At 61.9% G+C, this 16,458-nt stretch overlaps 3 protein-coding genes across 6 annotated transcripts; 2 read left to right on the top strand and 1 right to left on the bottom strand.

Annotated features, from left to right (window-relative positions):
• Window positions 1-447: 447 nt before the first annotated feature.
• Window positions 448-4,725, top strand: LOC111138860 (mitochondrial ribosomal protein L24). 3 transcript variants are annotated; one of them, XM_022490782.1, is made up of 7 exons: window positions 448-581; window positions 766-767; window positions 2,996-3,340; window positions 3,421-3,516; window positions 3,665-3,768; window positions 4,034-4,164; window positions 4,271-4,725. In XM_022490782.1, the coding sequence occupies exons 3-7, from the start codon at window positions 3,158-3,160 to the stop codon at window positions 4,405-4,407; spliced, it is 651 nt and encodes a 216-aa protein (XP_022346490.1). In that variant the 5' UTR covers window positions 448-581; window positions 766-767; window positions 2,996-3,157; the 3' UTR covers window positions 4,408-4,725. The 3 variants fall into 3 exon arrangements, with proteins under 3 accessions (XP_022346490.1, XP_022346488.1, XP_022346487.1); XM_022490780.1 differs by lacking the exon at window positions 766-767; XM_022490779.1 differs by lacking the exons at window positions 448-581; window positions 766-767 and having other exon boundaries at window positions 2,430-3,340.
• Window positions 4,726-4,794: 69 nt separating this feature from the next.
• On the bottom strand, window positions 4,795-11,390 carry LOC111138857 (ribosomal RNA adenine dimethylase domain containing 1). Of its 2 annotated transcripts, XM_022490777.1 has the most exons (8): window positions 10,893-11,390; window positions 8,356-8,480; window positions 8,033-8,225; window positions 7,530-7,592; window positions 7,152-7,295; window positions 6,182-6,663; window positions 5,577-5,761; window positions 4,795-5,040 (listed from the first exon to the last, which is right to left on the bottom strand). In XM_022490777.1, the coding sequence occupies exons 1-8, from the start codon at window positions 11,001-11,003 to the stop codon at window positions 4,919-4,921; spliced, it is 1,425 nt and encodes a 474-aa protein (XP_022346485.1). In that variant the 5' UTR covers window positions 11,004-11,390; the 3' UTR covers window positions 4,795-4,918. The 2 variants fall into 2 exon arrangements, with proteins under 2 accessions (XP_022346485.1, XP_022346484.1); XM_022490776.1 differs by lacking the exon at window positions 10,893-11,390 and having other exon boundaries at window positions 8,356-9,287.
• Window position 11,391: 1 nt separating this feature from the next.
• On the top strand, window positions 11,392-16,458 carry LOC111138859 (interferon stimulated exonuclease gene 20 like 2). The gene is made up of 4 exons (XM_022490778.1): window positions 11,392-11,594; window positions 12,184-13,031; window positions 14,810-15,010; window positions 15,676-16,458. The coding sequence occupies exons 2-4, from the start codon at window positions 12,300-12,302 to the stop codon at window positions 15,787-15,789; spliced, it is 1,047 nt and encodes a 348-aa protein (XP_022346486.1). The 5' UTR covers window positions 11,392-11,594; window positions 12,184-12,299; the 3' UTR covers window positions 15,790-16,458.

Here is a 16,458-nt window from a genome sequence, read left to right as displayed (position 1 = left end):
TTTCCTGCAGAAGCCTTAGGGCAGTTTCTTTAATCTGCCCTGACCCCCTGATGCGGACTGGGGCGCGCGGGGAGAGGACGGGCCTCAGCCCTGCCTGGAAGGGGAGGCTCTCGGCTGCGAATGGGAAGCCACAATCCCCTAGAAAATGGAGCCCTGCTCCCTGGAAACTACAATTCCCAACGGCCCTCGCGAAGAGCGCGTGAGGGAACGTTGCCGGGCGCTGAGGCCTATCCCGCCCGGCCTTCAACTTCCGACGTGCTTCTCGGTGTTCTTACGTTTCCTCATTTCCTACCCGACCAAATTTCCTGTTTGCAGCTCGCTTCCAGGCGGCGGACTACAACTCCCAGCTTGCACAGCGAGGTTGGCCCGAGGGTCCGCTCGCATTTGGACTACATTTCCCAGAAAGCCCAGGGACCGCGGCGGTGGGGGGGTGCCAGGGCGCATGTGCAGGCGGCGCGGCGGGAAGCCGAGGTGAGCGTCGGGTACGCACAGGGTGGTGACTTCGCCAGGGTCGTCCGGGAGCCGGGGTCTGGAAGGGCCTTCGTTTGCCCCGGCCGTGCTCAGTGGGCTGCCGGGAACGGGTGGGTGCCGACGACTGCTGGAGCCGGGGAGGGGGGGGCGCGGCGCCGGGGCACGCCGCGGAAGCCCCCCGAGGACGTCCCTCCAGGGTGTGCGGGAGACGAGGGCGGGTCCAGCGGGCCGGCTTCCGGGGTCTCCTCTCGGAGCTGCAGACCCGGGCCCCTCGCCCCGATCCGGCGGCTGAAGTAGCCCCCGGGTTTCCTCGTCTGCGGAACCGACCCAGTGGTCCGTGCCCCTGCCGCTTCGTTCCCAGCCCGGCGGGGCGGCTCCCTGCGCTCGGCGGGGCCCGGGGCTGCGCTCCGACGCGCGGGTTGGATCTGCGGGGAGCCGTGGGCCCGACGTTCGCTGGGGACAGCGCCGGGCGTCGTGGTTTCCGCACAGGGAAGTATGGGGGGGGGGCGGCCGACGCTCAGGCCAAGCGGGTCGGGTTTTGTCCCCCCCCCCCCCCCCCCCGCGCAGTGAGCGTATTGGAGCAGAAGGAAGGAGCCGCGCCCGTTTCCTCGCCTCGAGCGAGCCCTGGGGCTCTCCTTCCTTCCCGAAAAATTTTTTATTTTAAGATTTTTTATTTATTCATTTGACAGAGATCACAAGCAGGCAGAGAGGCGGGGCGGGGAGGGGGTAGAAGCAGGCTCCCCGCTGAGCAGAGAGCCCGACGCGGGGCTGGATCCCAGGACCCTGAGATCATGACCTGAGCCGAAGGCAGAGGCTTAACCGGCTGAGCCGCCCGGGCCCCGCTCTCCCTTCGCATAAATGTCGAGGTCTCTGCCCGAGTGTACGCATGTTTCGTTTGCCGCAAGACGTGCTACCGTTGACAGGACTTCGCTCTGCGCTCTGTTCAGACCGAGGGGAACCTGCGGAGTGTCAGGGGTGAGGAAACAGGCGCAGGCGTTGGGTTGCGGCAGAGTAAGGCGGTGAGCACGGAGGGGCCGCAGCTCTCTGACCCCAGCAGCGCTTTGTGCCAGGAGAATGCCCTTCACTTTGTTATTTTTTAAAGATCTTATTTTTAAAATTTTTTACCTTTTCGACAGAGCGCACAAGCAGGGGGAATGGCAGGCAGAGGAAGAGGGAGACGCAGACTCCCTGCTGAGCGGGGAGCCTCATGCAGGGCTGCATCCCAGGACCCGGGAGCATGACCTGAGCTGAAGGCAGATGATGCTCAACTGACTGAGCCCCCCCAGGCACCCCAAGAATGCTTTATTTGTACGTTGAAGTTAGACTCCGTTCTTAGCTACAAAATAAGATTAACAGTCCCTGCTCCATTCTTTTTCTCTCCCCCTTTTTAAAAAGGATTTATGCATTTATTGGAAGAGTGTGAGAGCATGTGCCGAGGGAGAGATCATCTCTCCCTGCTGAGTGTGGAGTCCAGTGCAGGACTCAGTCTTATGCCCTGAGATGGTGACCTGAGCCGAAATCAAGAGTGCCACGCTTAACCGCCCAACCAACTGAGCCCCCCAGGCACCCCCTCCATCCTCTTCCCTTAGTGCGGGATGCAGGAAAGCTGCGTGGTGCCGGGCAGGTAGAAGAGCTTAGTATTTCTGCCTCGGTTCTCTCATCAGCCCACTGACTTAGTTCATCATCCAAAATTGGGAGGCTCCCAGTACATACTTAGTTGGGAAATCCAGGACTCTGTCATCCTAGAGTCTGGCCCTGGGGCCTTTTCCTTTAGAAAAGAAGCTGTCGGGGCGCCTGGGTGGCTCAGTGGGTTAAGCCTCTGCCTTCGGCTCAGGTCATGGTCTCGGGGTCCTGGGATCGAGCCCCGCATCGGGCTTTCTGCTCGGCAGGGAGCCTGCTTCCCCCTCTCTCTCTGCCTGACTCTCTGCCTACTTGTGATCTGTCAAATAAATAAAATATTAAAAAAAAAAAAAAGGTGTCTTAGGGAGGAGGAGTGCTTGTTTCCTGAATGAATTTAGGAATGGGAAGTGGTGTAGCAACATTTTAATCCCCCCCTTTTTTTCTGTGATTTTTCTTATAATTGCCTGCCCCTTGGCCGTGTGCCCCTGATTTGATCCCCTTCCCGGTGTGTTTCCTACTTGCTGTCTGTGCGTGTATCTGAGAACTGTTTACAGAGTGTCCACTATATGCCGAGCCCTGCTTGGATCTGCCGGACTCAGGGGTGACCCAGATGGCACAGTCCCTGGCCTTGGGGAACTTTTTGTACTTTGAAGTCAGACACATGGGTGTGAATGTCAGTTCTCACGTAGTAGCTTTAGACCACGGGCAAGTCACCGAACCTCAGTAAGTCCTTTGTCATCTGTAAAGTGAAGAGAACATGTCATGGGGATTCAGTGAGATCCATTTAGCAATGGACTGAGCGCAAAAAAAATTCTTTCCCTCGCTTCTTTGCCCACTTGTTTCTGTCTGTCTATTCTGTGGGGGTTTTTTGGCTTTTAGTTAGTTGTTTGTTTGTTTACTGTAGGCTCCACACCCAATGTGGGGCTTGAACTCAGGACCCTGAGCTTGAGTGTCACGTGCTCTCCCGACCAAGCCAGCCAGGCGCCCCTCCATCCATCCACTTCAGAGCTGACTGAGAAGGCTTCTGGGTCTTCCCTGGCCAGGGGACTTCTCCCGGCCTCCAGCCATGCGTCTCTCTGCCCTGCTGGCCTTGGCATCCAAGGTCACTCTGCCCCGCGACTACCGCTATGGGATGAGCCGTCCGGGCTCCCTTGCAGACAGGAGGAAGAACCCTCCAGGGACCCGGCGGCGCCGAGTGGCTGTGGAGCCCATCTCTGATGAAGAGTGGCATCTGTTCTGTGGGGACACGGTGAGAGCCTCGGATGGGGCGGAGTGGCGGGGGGGGCTCCTGGACAAGCGCCCCTCCCTGACCCGCACGTCTTCCCGCAGGTGGAGGTCCTGGAAGGCAAGGATGCTGGGAAGCAAGGCAAAGTGGTTCAGGTCATCCGGCAGCGCAACTGGGTGGTCCTGGAGGGACTGAACACGGTGAGTGGAGAGAGACGGGGCTGCTCCGTTCCTTCTGTCACTGTGCGGTGAGCAGCCAGGGCAGGAGGAGACGAGCTGCAGGGGCAGGGACACAGCTGACTGCTCTGCTGTTCCCCTGGGGCTGAAGGCAACGGCTTTCTTCCAACAGCACTACCGCTACGTCGGCAAGACCGCAGACTTCAGGGGAACTATGATCCCCAGCGAAGCGCCCTTGCTCCACAACCAGGTCAAGCTTGTGGACCCCGTGGACAGGCAAGCACACGTGGCCCTGGTCAGAGGGTTTCCCACCCTGCGTGTCTACGTAGCTGTTGACCACACTGATACCAAAGGAACAGTGGGTCGCGGGCTCCGAAGTTGAGAGGGGCTGTCCATGTGATGGACATGAGCCCCTCTAGGTCACCCCAGTACAGATGAACAGCGACAAGATGGTGACCTGTTTTCAGCCACTGGCTTTTTTGGGCAGAACACGGCAGGAAGAGCTGGTTCCCATGCCGGGTTTTTCTCTTCCACCCACTAGGAAACCCACCGAGGTGGAATGGAGATTCACTGAGGCGGGAGAGCGCGTTCGTGTCTCCTCGAGATCGGGAAGAATTATCCCCAAACCTGATTTTCCCAGGGCAGACGGCATCGTCCCTGAGACGTGGATTGGTGAGGCGTGGACTGAGGGGCAAGAAGGAGGCAGGGGCTGGGAGGAGTGGGAGTGAGGGGTGTTAAGAAGCCCTCCCACTTGTGTTCCTTCCTCTGGCTCAACAAGATGGTCCCAAAGACACCTCGGTGGCAGATGCTCTAGAAAGAACCTACGTGCCCCGTTTAAAGACACTGGAGGAGGAGGTGATGGAGGCCATGGGGATCCAGGAGCCGCGGAGACACAAGAAAGTCTACTGGTACTGAACCCAGGAGAGCAGCCTCTCCCCTCGTCTTCGTCGTGAAGGCCAGGGCCACTCTTCTCCAGACCTCAGTAAAGAGCTAGGAGTCCTCCCCTCCCCTGTGTGCAGCTCTTGCCTTCCGGTAGATGGAGCCACCTGACCCCGGCACTGTTTCTGGGACTGAAGGAAGGGGCCTCCTCACGTACTGCCAGAACCTGGATGGAAGTTTGCCAGCCTCCCCCAGGGCAGGGCCTGCAGCCCGCTGGGCAAGAGACCCGTGAGGGATGGGGCGCCTCCCACGGGGGCGGGCGGTAGGGGTGGGGGGCGTGAGGCCCAGCTGCCGCACCTCAGCATCTTCCCAGAGGAGGCTGATGTCTGTCCTTTTCCACGCTGACCAATAATGGCAGAGAGATGAAGACTACACTTGTTTAATAAATTAAAAATACATCTTTACATTGTAGAACACAAACACGGAACAAGGGTAGAGGATGCTGGCGCTCTGAGTGGTGGGGCTGGGTAGTCTCAGATGGTGTCTGTCAGCGGTCTTCAGTCTCCAGAAGAGAGAAGGCTTCCCCCAGCGGCCTCTTTGTAGCCACCAGAACCAGGTTTCTAGGAGAGAGCTCAGGACTGAAGATGGGCAGGAGCTCAGCGTGGAAGCCTGGGAGAAAGTGGCAGGGCTACTCAGGAAGGAAGAGTGCCGACTCTCAGTCATCCCCTGGCAGCCTGTGGGCAGAGCCCGTTACCCCCGGGGAAGGCTTCAGGGTGTCTAAGCAGACCCAGTTCTCTACCAGGAATATGATGTCCACTGTACGTTCTTGAAGCCTGGGGTTCTGGCTTAAAATGCGGCTCGGGGGCACCTGGGTGGCTCAGTGGGTTAAGCCTCTGCCTTCTGCTCGGTCATGATCTCAGGGTCCTGGGATCAACCCACATCAGGCTCTTTGCTCAGCAGGGAGCCTGCCCCCCCCCGCCCCGGCCTGCCTCTCTGCCTATTTGTGATCTCTGTCAAATACATAAATAAAATCCTTAAAAAAAAAAAATGCGGCTCAAGGTTGGAATCTGATTCCGCAGCGATCTGCACTGACCGGGCTCCCACCCCCGGGCAGCCCAACAGGTGTGGGGGCTGCGGGCCTGGAGGAGGAGCCTCAGCACTCTGGCCCCACCCACCCTGCGTCCTGTCCCCCACCCGGCGCTCACCCTGCTCCTGAAGGTAGAGCAGCCGGTCCAGCAGAATCAGCGTCTCCACTAGTGGGGCAAGAAGCAGCGCCAGGCTGAAGAAGGCCACCACCCGGTTCTCCTGGGACAGGTGGGCCCGCAGGGCGGCCAGATTCAGCGGCAGCCGGGGGTCCAGCCCCACCCGCTGGAGCCCCCGCTGCACATACCTGCGGGGGCCACAGGCGGCACTCAGTTTGGGTTTAAGAACCTCCACTGCCCGTCAAAACCGTCCTCGTTCGACTGCAACTTTGCTTCATGTGTCCCCCTACAACGCATTTTCAAACGTTTCTCTGGCTGTGAGCGGTCTGTCCGGTAGCAAATTAATTGCAAAATATATCTTCAGCCAGATCTGTCCCATTATTTAACTATATTTTCAGCATTTAAAAAACTTAATAGCTCCCACGTAAGAGAGCGACAACTGCCTTCTCAAGAAATTCAGAGAACTGCCCCCGAGACCTCAACACGCACTGACCTGGCACATTTAGGACTTGAGGATAAACCAACAAGCAAGGCTGGGAGGGAATCAGACCTTCAGGCGGTGATGCCCCCCCCCCCCCCCCCCCCTCCCCCCCCCCCCCCAGCCTCACTCTTCGATCTTGAGCTCGTGGACCCTGGGGATCCCCTGCACGCCAGGCCTCCGGAGCTCAGGCCGGGCCCCCCGGACGACGGTCTCCAGGGCTGCCCGGTAGCAGTGGGCGCGGAGGCCGGGGCCGGATCTCCGCAGCCGCCCTGCGTACTCCTCCAGGGCGTGGCAGGCTCCCTCCCGCAGCCGGTAGGGCAGCTCGTGGCCTGGCAGCCCGGCCACCCACTGACTCAGCGGGTAGCCACCAGGGTCGCTCAGCTTCATGTAGCAGCAGCCCACCGAGGCCAGCGCCACCACCTCCGGGCATGAGAAGTGCCTCAGCAGGGCGACGCTCAGGTCCCCGCACACATGGAGGCCAGTCAGCAGCAGGCGGGCCCCGCCCCGAGGCAGGGTCTCCAGGGGAAGCAGCAGCTCCTCGCACAGGGCCGTGGGCTCTACCCACCTAACCACATGTTGTGGGGAGCAGCGGGGGCCGGCGAGGACCACCTGTGCGGGTAGGACGGAACGAGGGCCGGTGTAAGGTCTGTCCGCTGTCCCCGTGCCACCTTGGGTCACAGGAAGAGGTGTGTCCTCTGCATTCCTTCCCAGGAGGGAGAGAAGCTGGGAAATGGGACAACTGAGCCTTGAATCAGGAGCCGGGCTGAACTCTGGGCCCCTCCCAGGGAACTGCAAACCTCCTCCCCGAGTCCCAGTGCCCTCATCCGTCAGCAGCCTGGTACCTGACCGGCCGGCTGGCAGGCGGAGCAGAACACACAGGGTAGAAAGCACTTGGTAACCAGAAAGTCCCTGTAAGATCTGAGGAGGCTCTGATGAAAGGGGGCCCTCGGGCGGCGGTGGGGGGAGGGGGAGGGCAGCAGGATTAGAGACGGCACCATCTCAACCCCGGAAACGGGAAAGAGCAGGTCCAGCTTCCGTGCCCCAGTCCAGCCAACCAAACCCCGCCCGCGGCCCCCGCTGCAGGGAAGCCGGCCTACCTGTGGGTGCCTCTTCTCCTCTTTCTCCAGAGCCTGCAGGAGCTCCTGGTCCAGGCGCTGGGCTCTCTCCACCAGTCTCGGATCCCCTTCAACGCTCTTCACCGTCAGCCCCAGCCCCAGGGACATGTACCGGGAGAGATGGCCCTGGGGTCACGAGAGCGAGGACGGAGACAGCCCTGTTCAGTGCCCCTCCCGAGCGCCTCCCTCGAAGGTGGCCCAGACCCCCAGAAAGCTTATCCGCCCGACGACTTCCACCACTCCCCAGCACCTGTTTCCAGGGGCCTGTGGACTCACGACCTGCCTCCTGCTTTCTATCCCCACAACTCAAGAAAAGAAACCCCAAACCCCAAACCGCAGAATATTGGGGGTCTGACCCACCTGGCCTGAACCTATATCCACAACCTGGGTGCAGCCCGTGAGGTCACTCAGCTTCTTCACCAACTACAAGAGGCGGGAACAAAGCTCTCCTGGCCACTGGTCCTCGGTTCCCAGAGCAAACACCCACAGTGAGGGGGGAGGGGCTGCAGGGGGCGGAGGGAGATGGGGGGGGCCACGAAGAGACAGGAGATGCGGAAACCCAGAGGAAGGGCGCTGACCCCAGGCTCAGGCTCCACTCCCTGCTCCTCTCAGTACCAACAAGCAGAGGAGCCCCGCCGGGAAGCCCAGAGCAGACGGTGGCGGTGGGAAACGGGAAGAGGACAGTGATTTGGACACAGCCGCCAACCAACCCATCCAAAGGACGAACAGGTGACCCAAAGGCAGCCTCGAGGCAGGATTATGGCACGCCTGCCCAGGGCCGTCATGCCGGTGACACAAGGTGCCCACACCGCGGTAACCCACAGCGTGTGCTCGCACACGCCGCCGCACGCCAGCCGTCTCACCTCTCCCAGCCTCCGGATCTCGTGCTGCTTCTTGGGCCTGACGTGTTTGCGGAAGGGAGCTGTCAGGCGGGAGCTCTGGCTGGGGTTCTCCAGGAACTCGGAGGGGGTCTGAAACCCAGGTGTCCGGGTAAAGGCCAGGGCACAGGCTGTGGACTTCAGGGCGAGCAGGGAGAGGGGCCACACCGAGCTGTACCTGCGACAGGCCGGCCGGGACCCCAGTGAACAGCTCCGTTGCAACCCAACCGCGCCAGTCTGCAACCCAGGAAGCCCCGGGGGAGACTGTGAGCCTGAGTCCCCCAGCCCGGGGCCCCTCTTGCCCATACCTGACCACTTCCCCTTCCCCGGGCACCCCCAGCAGCTGTGTGGCCAGCTGGGGAGGCTTCAGTCCATCCAGCGCTTCCTGCCATGAGCCTGGGAGTGTGGCCCACAGGTTGTCTGTGAAGAATTCCTGCAGGAGGGGAGAAGCGGGCTGGCCACTGCCCTCCCCACTCCTCCCGGGCCCTCCAGACAGAGGGCCGCCGGCTGCAGCCAGCAGGTGCCCCTCCCCAGCCTGGTCACTGCTGCCCCCACACCCCAGGGGCCCAGGCAGCATCCCGGACCCGCCTCTCCTTGCTGCACTCCCCCCGCCTGCTGCTCTGTGTCTGCTCCACACAGCTGAGCCTGAGGGCGGGGCCAGCGTCTTCGCCGCTGCATGGGCGACAGCACAGTGACGGGCCTGTGGCGTCAGCACGCTGCCACTGAGCACTCTGCCGTTATGCGTGCTGGACGCTGCACGTGCCAGACGGCATTTTTAGTCACACGCTGTTCCCCACCTGTTCTGGAGTTCTGCTCACGCACCAAGCTCCAGTCTAGGCTCAGAGAACACACAAAGAAACAGACACTGTTCTTGTTCTCGAAAAGCTGACCAAAAAAAAAAAAAAAAAGTAGCTCCAAGTAGCATCAAACGCCAGGCCGACCGCCCTGATCAGGCGGGTCTGACGGAGTCTGAGAGAGCACTCCTCCAGAGAGAGCAACAGGGACTTGTCTGAGGAGCTGGCGCTCGAGCCCAGACGCGGATGATGGACACACAAAGGCAGATGAGCAAGGCCAGGCAGTAGTTGCGGAGGGAGGGAGGATGTGGGGCCAAAGAGAGCAAACTGCTGGTTGTAAAACAAACACACCTCGGAGAAGTAACGTACGGCAGGCTGACTACAGCTAGCAGTGCTGGACTGCATATTTGAAAGTTGCTGAGCGTAGATCTTAAAAGTTCTCATCCAAAAAAAGTGGATCTGCCTTCAGCTCAGGTCATGATCCCAGGGTCCTGGGATCAAGCCCCAAACTGGGCTCTCTGCCAGCCGGAAGCCTGCTTCTCCCTTTCACTGTCTTTCTGTGCTCTCTCCCTCTCTCAAGCAAATAGTCTTTTAAAAGTTCCGCTAACAGGAAACACTTATCAAAGACTTTAATATGCCAGGCGCTGCCCAAAACATTTTCCCCGTATCAATGCATTTAATCTTCAACCAAACCTGTAAGTAGCCGCTCAGCTCCCGTCTTACACCTAAGGAGACTGCGCGTTGCAGTTCAGTAACTTGTCCAACTCGAAAACCTAGTTAAGTAGCAAAGCTGGGATCTGAAACCGACTGGACTCTAGTTCTTGCCCCTAACCCCGCTGTTCTACTGCCTTCCTGTGCAGGAAAACATTCAGGCACACGAGTAAGTGCAAAGGCCCAGGTGCCCACCATGTCTGCAGAACAGAAATCAGGCCAGAGTACGTGTGGAGAGTGAACGTGGGAGAACCAGCGTGATGGCCTTCAAGAGGCAGCAGGGCACAGACTGTGCAGCGTTTTCTAGATAACAGTGAGGAGTTAAGAGCTCACGAAAGCATCCAGGAAACAAGGCAGCATTTTTTTTTTCTTTTTCAAAGATTTTATTTATTTATTTATTTATTTGACAGAGATCACAAGCAGGCCGAGAGGCAGGCAGAGAGAGAGGGGGAAGCAGGCTCCCCACTGAGCAGAGAGCCCGATGCAGGGCTCGATCCCAGGACCCTGGGATCATGACCTGAGCCGAAGGCAGCGGCCTAACCCACTGAGCCTCCCAGGTGCCCCTTCTTTTTTTCCTCTTAAGCAAACTCTACACCCAACCTGAGGCTCACACTTACTACTCTACCACTGATCCAGCCAGAAACCCCTCATCAGATGTGGGTTTTAAGGAGATCAATCAGGCTGCTTTGTGAAGAAGTGGTCACAGAGCGGACACAGATCAGTTAGAAAGCGGTCCAGGAGCGAGAGGACAGTGGCTTGGCCCCCCGGGGGTAGTAATGGAGATGGGAACAAACGGGTGAACTTGGTATCTATCCTGCAGGCAGAGCTCAGGGAAGGCCTCGAGGGCACATCAGCGAAGGAGAGAGCTGCGTCAAGGGTGCTTCTGGGTCTGGGGGCCGAACGCGTCCGTGGACGCCGGTGCCATTCACCCACCGGCTCCCTCACGCTTCCCCGTGAGCCTTCAGACAGCGGTGAAGACCACGGCGGCGAAGCCGGGGCTCGGAGTTTCTTTAAAGGCCTCGGCTGACCCGGCGAAGGAGGCAGGAAGGCAGCCCGACCCCGAAGCTCTAACTCCACGCCCCGCTGAGCCAGGGGTTCAGCCACAGCGGGGCGGATTCCGGGACAGCGCGCCCGCGCCCGCGCCTCCCTCGGGACGTGCGAGGCGAGCAGCCGCCCCGAGGTCAGGAGTCCTCACGCGCACGTCAGCTGAACACCGAGGGCGGAGGACCCCCTCCTGCACAGACGCGCGGAGGACCGGGCAAAAGCCACCCCCCGGCCCTCCGCCCGCCGCGCGCACCCCTCCCGCCGCGCCCCCAGCCCCGCCCACACCCCGGGCTCACGATGATGTAGGCGTCCAGGATGGGGCGGTAGCGCGCCAGCACGCGCGTGAGCTTCACCGCCAGCTGTCTCCGCTGCTCCGGAGAGAGGCCGCGCGCCGAGACGCCCGGCATCCCGGGGGCCAGCCGGGGCGTCGGCCGCGAGCGCGCGCTGTGCGGGGACCAGGGTCGGGGCCACGGGGGTAGGGCCCTCGGCTCCCCACACCCCCGACACCTCTTACCCCGCGGGCCGCTGGGGCGGAAGACCGGACGCGCCCCCTGACGTCACAGCTCGCGAAGCGGCGCGGGCGCACACGTGGGGCGGGGCGCCGCGCACGGCGTCACAGAGGCGTGCCGCGGCGCCCGGGCCCGCCCCTCCCTGAGCAGTTCCCGCCTGCCCCGGAAGTGGGGCCGGTCCCGCGAGCGGCGTTTCTCGCGAGGCGCGGCCTCCCCACCTTCGAGTTGTACCTCCACGGGGCTAGAGGGGCCGGGGAGCGCGTCCCGCCCCCGCCGCCCCCCACGCCGCCGCCGCCGCCGCCGCCACTGCCGCTGCTCACGCACTCGGAGTCCCTGGCCTCGCTCCCGGAGGCGGGGGCGCTGCGGGCGCGCGCACGCCGGCCCCCGGCACGGTCCAACCCGCGCGCCTACCGGCCGGGACCTCGCCGGCGCGCGCCGACTTCCTCATCCGGCTCCGGGCGCTTCCGCTCTTAGCGGGGCCGCTGGGAGGTAGGTGTGGGCGCGAGGGGCGCTCGCCGTGGCCGGACCCCCCCCCCCCCGGCGTGCTCGCCGACGTAGGCGGCCCGCAGCGGCGGTTCCCCCGGCGGATGGGTGTTGTCAGAGGGCCTGTGTCGGGAGCGGGGCTGAGGTGCGATGCGCGCGGGGGTCGCCGCACCGGGGGCCGAGGGAGCCGCGCGGGGGGGGGCGGGGCGATCCAGACCCCCTGGGCCGGCCCCGCCACTGCCCGCGACCACACTAAGACCTCCCCGCCCGGGCGGACGATGGAGCTCCCCGGTTCTGGCTCGCCGGGCTCCGACTTCGAGCTCGTTGGCCCGACAGCCCCCTCGGTTTCGGAATGAGACTGAGCTCGGCCGAGGGCAGGTGACCCTTGCGAGCCTTGCAGCTGGTGAGCTGGGGGCCGCGCCAGCGTCTTGGGTTCCCGGCTCGGACCGTGCTCCGAACGGCGTTTCCCGTTCCGGGTTCATTCCCACTCTGGCGGGTGGCTCTGCTGTCTTTCCAGCCTTAAGCCCCCCCGCAGGTGGGTCTTACCGTTCCCCAGCGGAGCCGGCTCGGTTACGAGGTTCGCTTTCTTCCCCAGGGTGTCCTCCAGACCTCCCGATGTCGGCCCGCGGGGTTCGGCAGAGGATGAGTCCTCCGTCTTCTTGTCATCAGTAACCATTCTTCCCACCTGTGCCCTCGCCATCCGCTGTTCTCATGTCTACCTTGCTCCTCAATCTGGATTTTGGTGAGCCTCCCCCCAAAAAAGGATTTGAGGGGAATGCGAAGCACCGTAAATTCGTCAGGAAGCGGCGATTCTTGGAACGGAGGGGCTTTCTGAATAAGAAGAACCAGCCACCGAGCAAGGCGCCTAAGCTGAACTCAGAACCTGCAAAGAAAGGGGAGACTTCGAGCGCGGATGGCACTTGGAATGTCTCTCCCCTTCCAAAAAAGAAGACCGTTGTCTCCAGCAGTGGACCAGAGCAGTCCCTGGACAAGAAGGCTGCAGTGCCGTGGCTGACCCCAGCCCCTGCGCAGAAGGCCGGGTCCGCGGTGGCGAAGGTGGATTTGCTGGAGGAGTTCCAGAGTGCCCTCCCAAAGATTAGGAACCATCCAGCTCGCCCCCACAAGAAGGGCCCCCAGAAGAACCTTACTCAGAAGAATGCCCCACAGAGCTCCCCCCAACCTCATTCGGACGATAAGTGTTCCGCAGCATCTCAGAAGATGCCGAAGAAGATGGTGGCCATTGACTGTGAGATGGTGGGCACGGGACCCAAGGGGCACGTCAGCTCCCTGGCCCGATGTAGCATCGTCAGCTACCATGGAGACGTGCTCTATGATGAGTACGTCCTTCCCCCCTGCCACATCGTGGACTACCGGACCAGGTGGAGTGGCATCCGGAAGCAGCACATGGTGAATGCTACCCCCTTCAAGGTCGCCCGGGGCCAGGTGAGAGGCATGGGGTGCGCTGGACACAGCAAGGCTCGGGCCCTTCCTCAGCCAGCGGGGTCAGCCTGGGAAGGAGGCAGGTGGACGGCCAGGTGAAGGGGGCTTCCCGCTGAGGTGAGGCAGGCTGAGAGTCCGGGAAGTTCCAGGTCGCTGCCGTGACCGAACCGGGGCAGCTGAGACCTACCTGCGCTCCCGAAACCATTTCTCCTCTGGGAACTGGGAATCCACACAGGGAGGGAACCGCTGCCCAGGGGCAGAGCAGCAGCCGCGAAGGGCGAGGGAAAGGGCTCCGTTTGGGAATGGCTGGTAGAGCTGGAGTTTGGGGTTGAGCACGGAGAGGTGGAGACAGTTCTCAAGCTTCAGCGTGGCAGGAGTGGGACTGGCGGGGGCCGCCTGCGCAGGGTGCTGTGCGCACCTGGGGCAGGTGGCCTGAAACGGAGGGGATGTAACTCACGGGGCAGGCGTGTCGGGGCTCTCGCTTCACTCACGGAGCACACCTCTCTTTGGTGGCCCCGTGCTGGAGGCCCGACGGGGGAGCTGCGCGGAGGGACAGGGAAAGGGTGACCCGAGGGGCGGGAGGAGGTGGAGAGGAAGCGGCAGGTCTCAGGGGGCCTCCAGGGGGCGCCCGTGGTTTGCGTCGGTGGCTTCAGCTCCGCGTTCTCCGACCCGGCCGCTCTGTCTGTTCTGCTGGTTGTGTTCTCGTCCTGACCGTCGAGGAGCGTCGTCAGAGCGGACGGGGCCGATCCTAGAGAGTACTTGGGAGGAAGGGCCGCAGACCGTGGGCACGCTGAGCAGGGCTGGGGAGAGGCGGGAGGTGGAATGGGTCTGAGATCTCAACTCCGCTTACCTCGGAGGAGGGCTGTGTGTCGAATGAACGCCCAGCGAAGGTGTTGGCGGCTGGCAAATGGCAGTTGCTGTCGGGAACCTGCAGGGACCTCGTTGATCGTGGACTCCCGTCCGGTTTTCGTCCTGACGCCCTTCCCGGTGCCCACGCTGGGGTGTGAGGCTAGAGGGTCTGGCCCCGTTTGGGGGCTCCTGGGGGTTCTGCACTGACCACAGGACTGCCGCTCTTGTTCACAAATGGGGCCCCACTTGGGGAATGGCCTTCAGACCTCATGGCACATTCTTTGGTTGTTCTCCTGCCTTAAGATCCTGAAACGGCGACAGGTTATTGCTTGGTCTCAAGATTAGTGTGAATAAGGTTCCCGGGCAGCTGGGGAATGGGGAGAGCAGCGGGGCTGGCGTTCCAGGCTGCTGGACCGCTTCCCTCTGCAGCCCGAGTCTCTTTCGTAGCTCGTAGGCCCTTCCAGGGTCTGATGGAAACCATAGACCCAACCCCCAGAAAAGCCCCACGTGCATGACTATTTGCCTGTGACTTGGGACTCCTGTGACCTCCGTGGAGCCCGTCTTCGACTGCATGTGTCCAGCACGTGGCAATGGCTGGGGGGTTCACGGAGCCTGAACTGAACTGGAGAGTTAGCAGGCGTCTTACACGGGACTGGGATTTGGGACTGGGCGACGTAACCTGCTGTCAGGGTGGAAATAAACGAGGATACGAGCCGCTGCTAAATCCAAACCAGGTCACGCCACAGGCAGCAGCTGCTCTGGGGGAGCGGAGGTGGACCTCAGATGGAAGGAACCTTGTGGGGGGGGATGAGGCGGGCGAGCGCGTGGTGGAAGAGAGTCTGGAGGGACCCGTGGGCACGTTGAGCCTCCGGGACGCAGGACCCCCCCCAGCCGCCGCCTCCTCACCCCCACATCCTCTGCGCCTGTTGCAGATTTTGAAGATCCTCACGGGGAAGATAGTGGTGGGACACGCCATCCACAACGACTTCAAAGCCCTCCAGTACTTCCACCCCAAGTCCCTCACCCGTGACACCTCCCACATCCCGCCCCTCAACCGGAAGGCCGACTGCCCGGAGAATGCCACCATGTCCCTGAAGACTCTCACCAAGAAGCTTCTGAACCGGGACATCCAGGTAGCGACTCCCCAGATGCTGCCAGGCCCTCGGCTCGGGCGTGGGGGATGGGGGTGGGGGGTGGGGGAGCCCTCCGTGCTGCCTCGCTGCAGACTCTGGCCCCAGAATCACCCTGGACGGAGATGCAGGCGGGCCGCTCTGATGGGAAGAGCTTGGCACAAAGGGGCCCCATGGTCTCTCCACCTGTATGTAGGGCCACAGTTCCTGTTCTCTGCTGCGCAGTGTCCTGGAGTTGGGGGGTGGTGTTCAGGAGAGGGAACACCTTCAGGTGTGTGCAGAAGCCCGGCTGGGAAAGGGAGAAGGCACATCGTGGTGCTCTGAGAGCCTGCAGAGTGGGCATCTGGGTCTCCTGTGACACGCTTGCACGGGGAGAAGGACGGCCTGCCTGGCAGGAGGGCGGCGCGCGCTGTGTAGAGAGCGGCTGTGGAAGGGGCGGAAGGTGCAGACTCGGAAGGCCCACCAGGGACCTGGAACGTCGTGTGTGGCGAGCGCAGAGCAGCGCGGCATGTAGAGCCCGCAGCAGGACCCGGGGCGGACAGGAGTGCGGGGCTCGAGCCCTGCCTGCCCCGACCCAGCGGCGGTGGCGTGTCGGCGGGGGGAGCCCGTCGGGAAGGGAAGAGAGAGGCTCTTATGGCTTCACGCGCTTGTCTCCCTTCCGTGTTCAGGTTGGGAAGAGCGGACATTCGTCCGTAGAAGACGCGCAGGCCGCCATGGAGCTGTACAAGTTGGTCGAAGTCGAGTGGGAGCAGCACCTGGCCCAGAGCCCCCCGAAAGACTAGCGGCAGCGGGGGCGCTGACCCCGGAGAACCGGGGCTCCGCCTGCTGGCGAGCTCAGCTGTGAGGGGGACACACGCCCACCCCGGGCTTAATAGTTGTGAGATCTCACGTCAGGCATCGTGTCGTGTGTCTGGTTAAGGCCTCCACGGCCCCGCGCCGCTCCCCTCTTCATGGTGCTAAGCGCGGGTCCCAGGGTGCCGGCCTCCAGCGGGCCTTCGACCTCCACGGGCAGGGCCCCTGCGCAGTCTCTGTCCCAGCTGCCTTATCACCGGGGAGGCTGCGGGTCCCATTTTATGCCTTTTGTTCTCAAGTAACGAGCAGCGCCCCCTTTCCCTCTCAAGTACCCTGGCGGGGTGGCAGTGTATCCCAGACTCCACATTGAGCTGAGAGTCCCCACCTGTCGCCCGTCCTTCCCACCCTGACCTCCAGAGGGCCCGGCCCCGGGCAGGTCCAGTTCTCCTTCGGGCTCCAAGGCAGTAGAGGTAAGAGTGTGACTGGGGAATCAATTTTCCTGACTTAGGAAAGCAGTCTCTTTCCTAAGGTCTTGGAGGGTTTGTTTAATGCAGATCCCCCTTGGTAGGTTAAAAAAGAATTTTAAGTGTTTTCGTGGTTTTTAGTCTTTTATCTCTAAAGACTCAAATTATTCCCTCGATAAACTTTTATAACGGAAA

Source organism: Enhydra lutris, unplaced genomic scaffold (genome assembly GCF_002288905.1).
Source record: "Enhydra lutris kenyoni isolate GAN:26980312 unplaced genomic scaffold, ASM228890v2 scaffoldscaffold94, whole genome shotgun sequence".
Classification (NCBI taxonomy): Eukaryota; Metazoa; Chordata; class Mammalia; order Carnivora; family Mustelidae; genus Enhydra; species Enhydra lutris.
Note: the sequence above shows the minus strand (reverse complement) of the source record. Positions and strands in the feature narration are given on the sequence as shown.

Excerpts from the sequence above, each read along its gene's own strand:
- LOC111138860 (XM_022490780.1), top strand. The coding sequence starts at position 3,158 with ATGCGTCTCTCTGCCCTGCTGGCCTTGGCATCCAAGGTCACTCTGCCC. Across the intron at positions 3,341-3,420 it reads ATCTGTTCTGTGGGGACACG|GTGGAGGTCCTGGAAGGCAA; the intron begins GTGAGAGCCTCG and ends GTCTTCCCGCAG. Across the intron at positions 3,769-4,033 it reads CTTGTGGACCCCGTGGACAG|GAAACCCACCGAGGTGGAAT; the intron begins GCAAGCACACGT and ends TCCACCCACTAG.
- LOC111138859 (XM_022490778.1), top strand. The coding sequence starts at position 12,300 with ATGTCTACCTTGCTCCTCAATCTGGATTTTGGTGAGCCTCCCCCCAAA. Across the intron at positions 13,032-14,809 it reads TCAAGGTCGCCCGGGGCCAG|ATTTTGAAGATCCTCACGGG; the intron begins GTGAGAGGCATG and ends CGCCTGTTGCAG. Across the intron at positions 15,011-15,675 it reads TTCTGAACCGGGACATCCAG|GTTGGGAAGAGCGGACATTC; the intron begins GTAGCGACTCCC and ends TTCCGTGTTCAG.
- LOC111138857 (XM_022490776.1), bottom strand. The coding sequence starts at position 8,624 with ATGCTGCCTGGGCCCCTGGGGTGTGGGGGCAGCAGTGACCAGGCTGGG. Across the intron at positions 7,296-7,529 it reads TGGATATAGGTTCAGGCCAG|GGCCATCTCTCCCGGTACAT; the intron begins GTGGGTCAGACC and ends TCGTGACCCCAG. Across the intron at positions 5,041-5,576 it reads GCTCTACCTTCAGGAGCAGG|GCTTCCACGCTGAGCTCCTG; the intron begins GTGAGCGCCGGG and ends ACTTTCTCCCAG.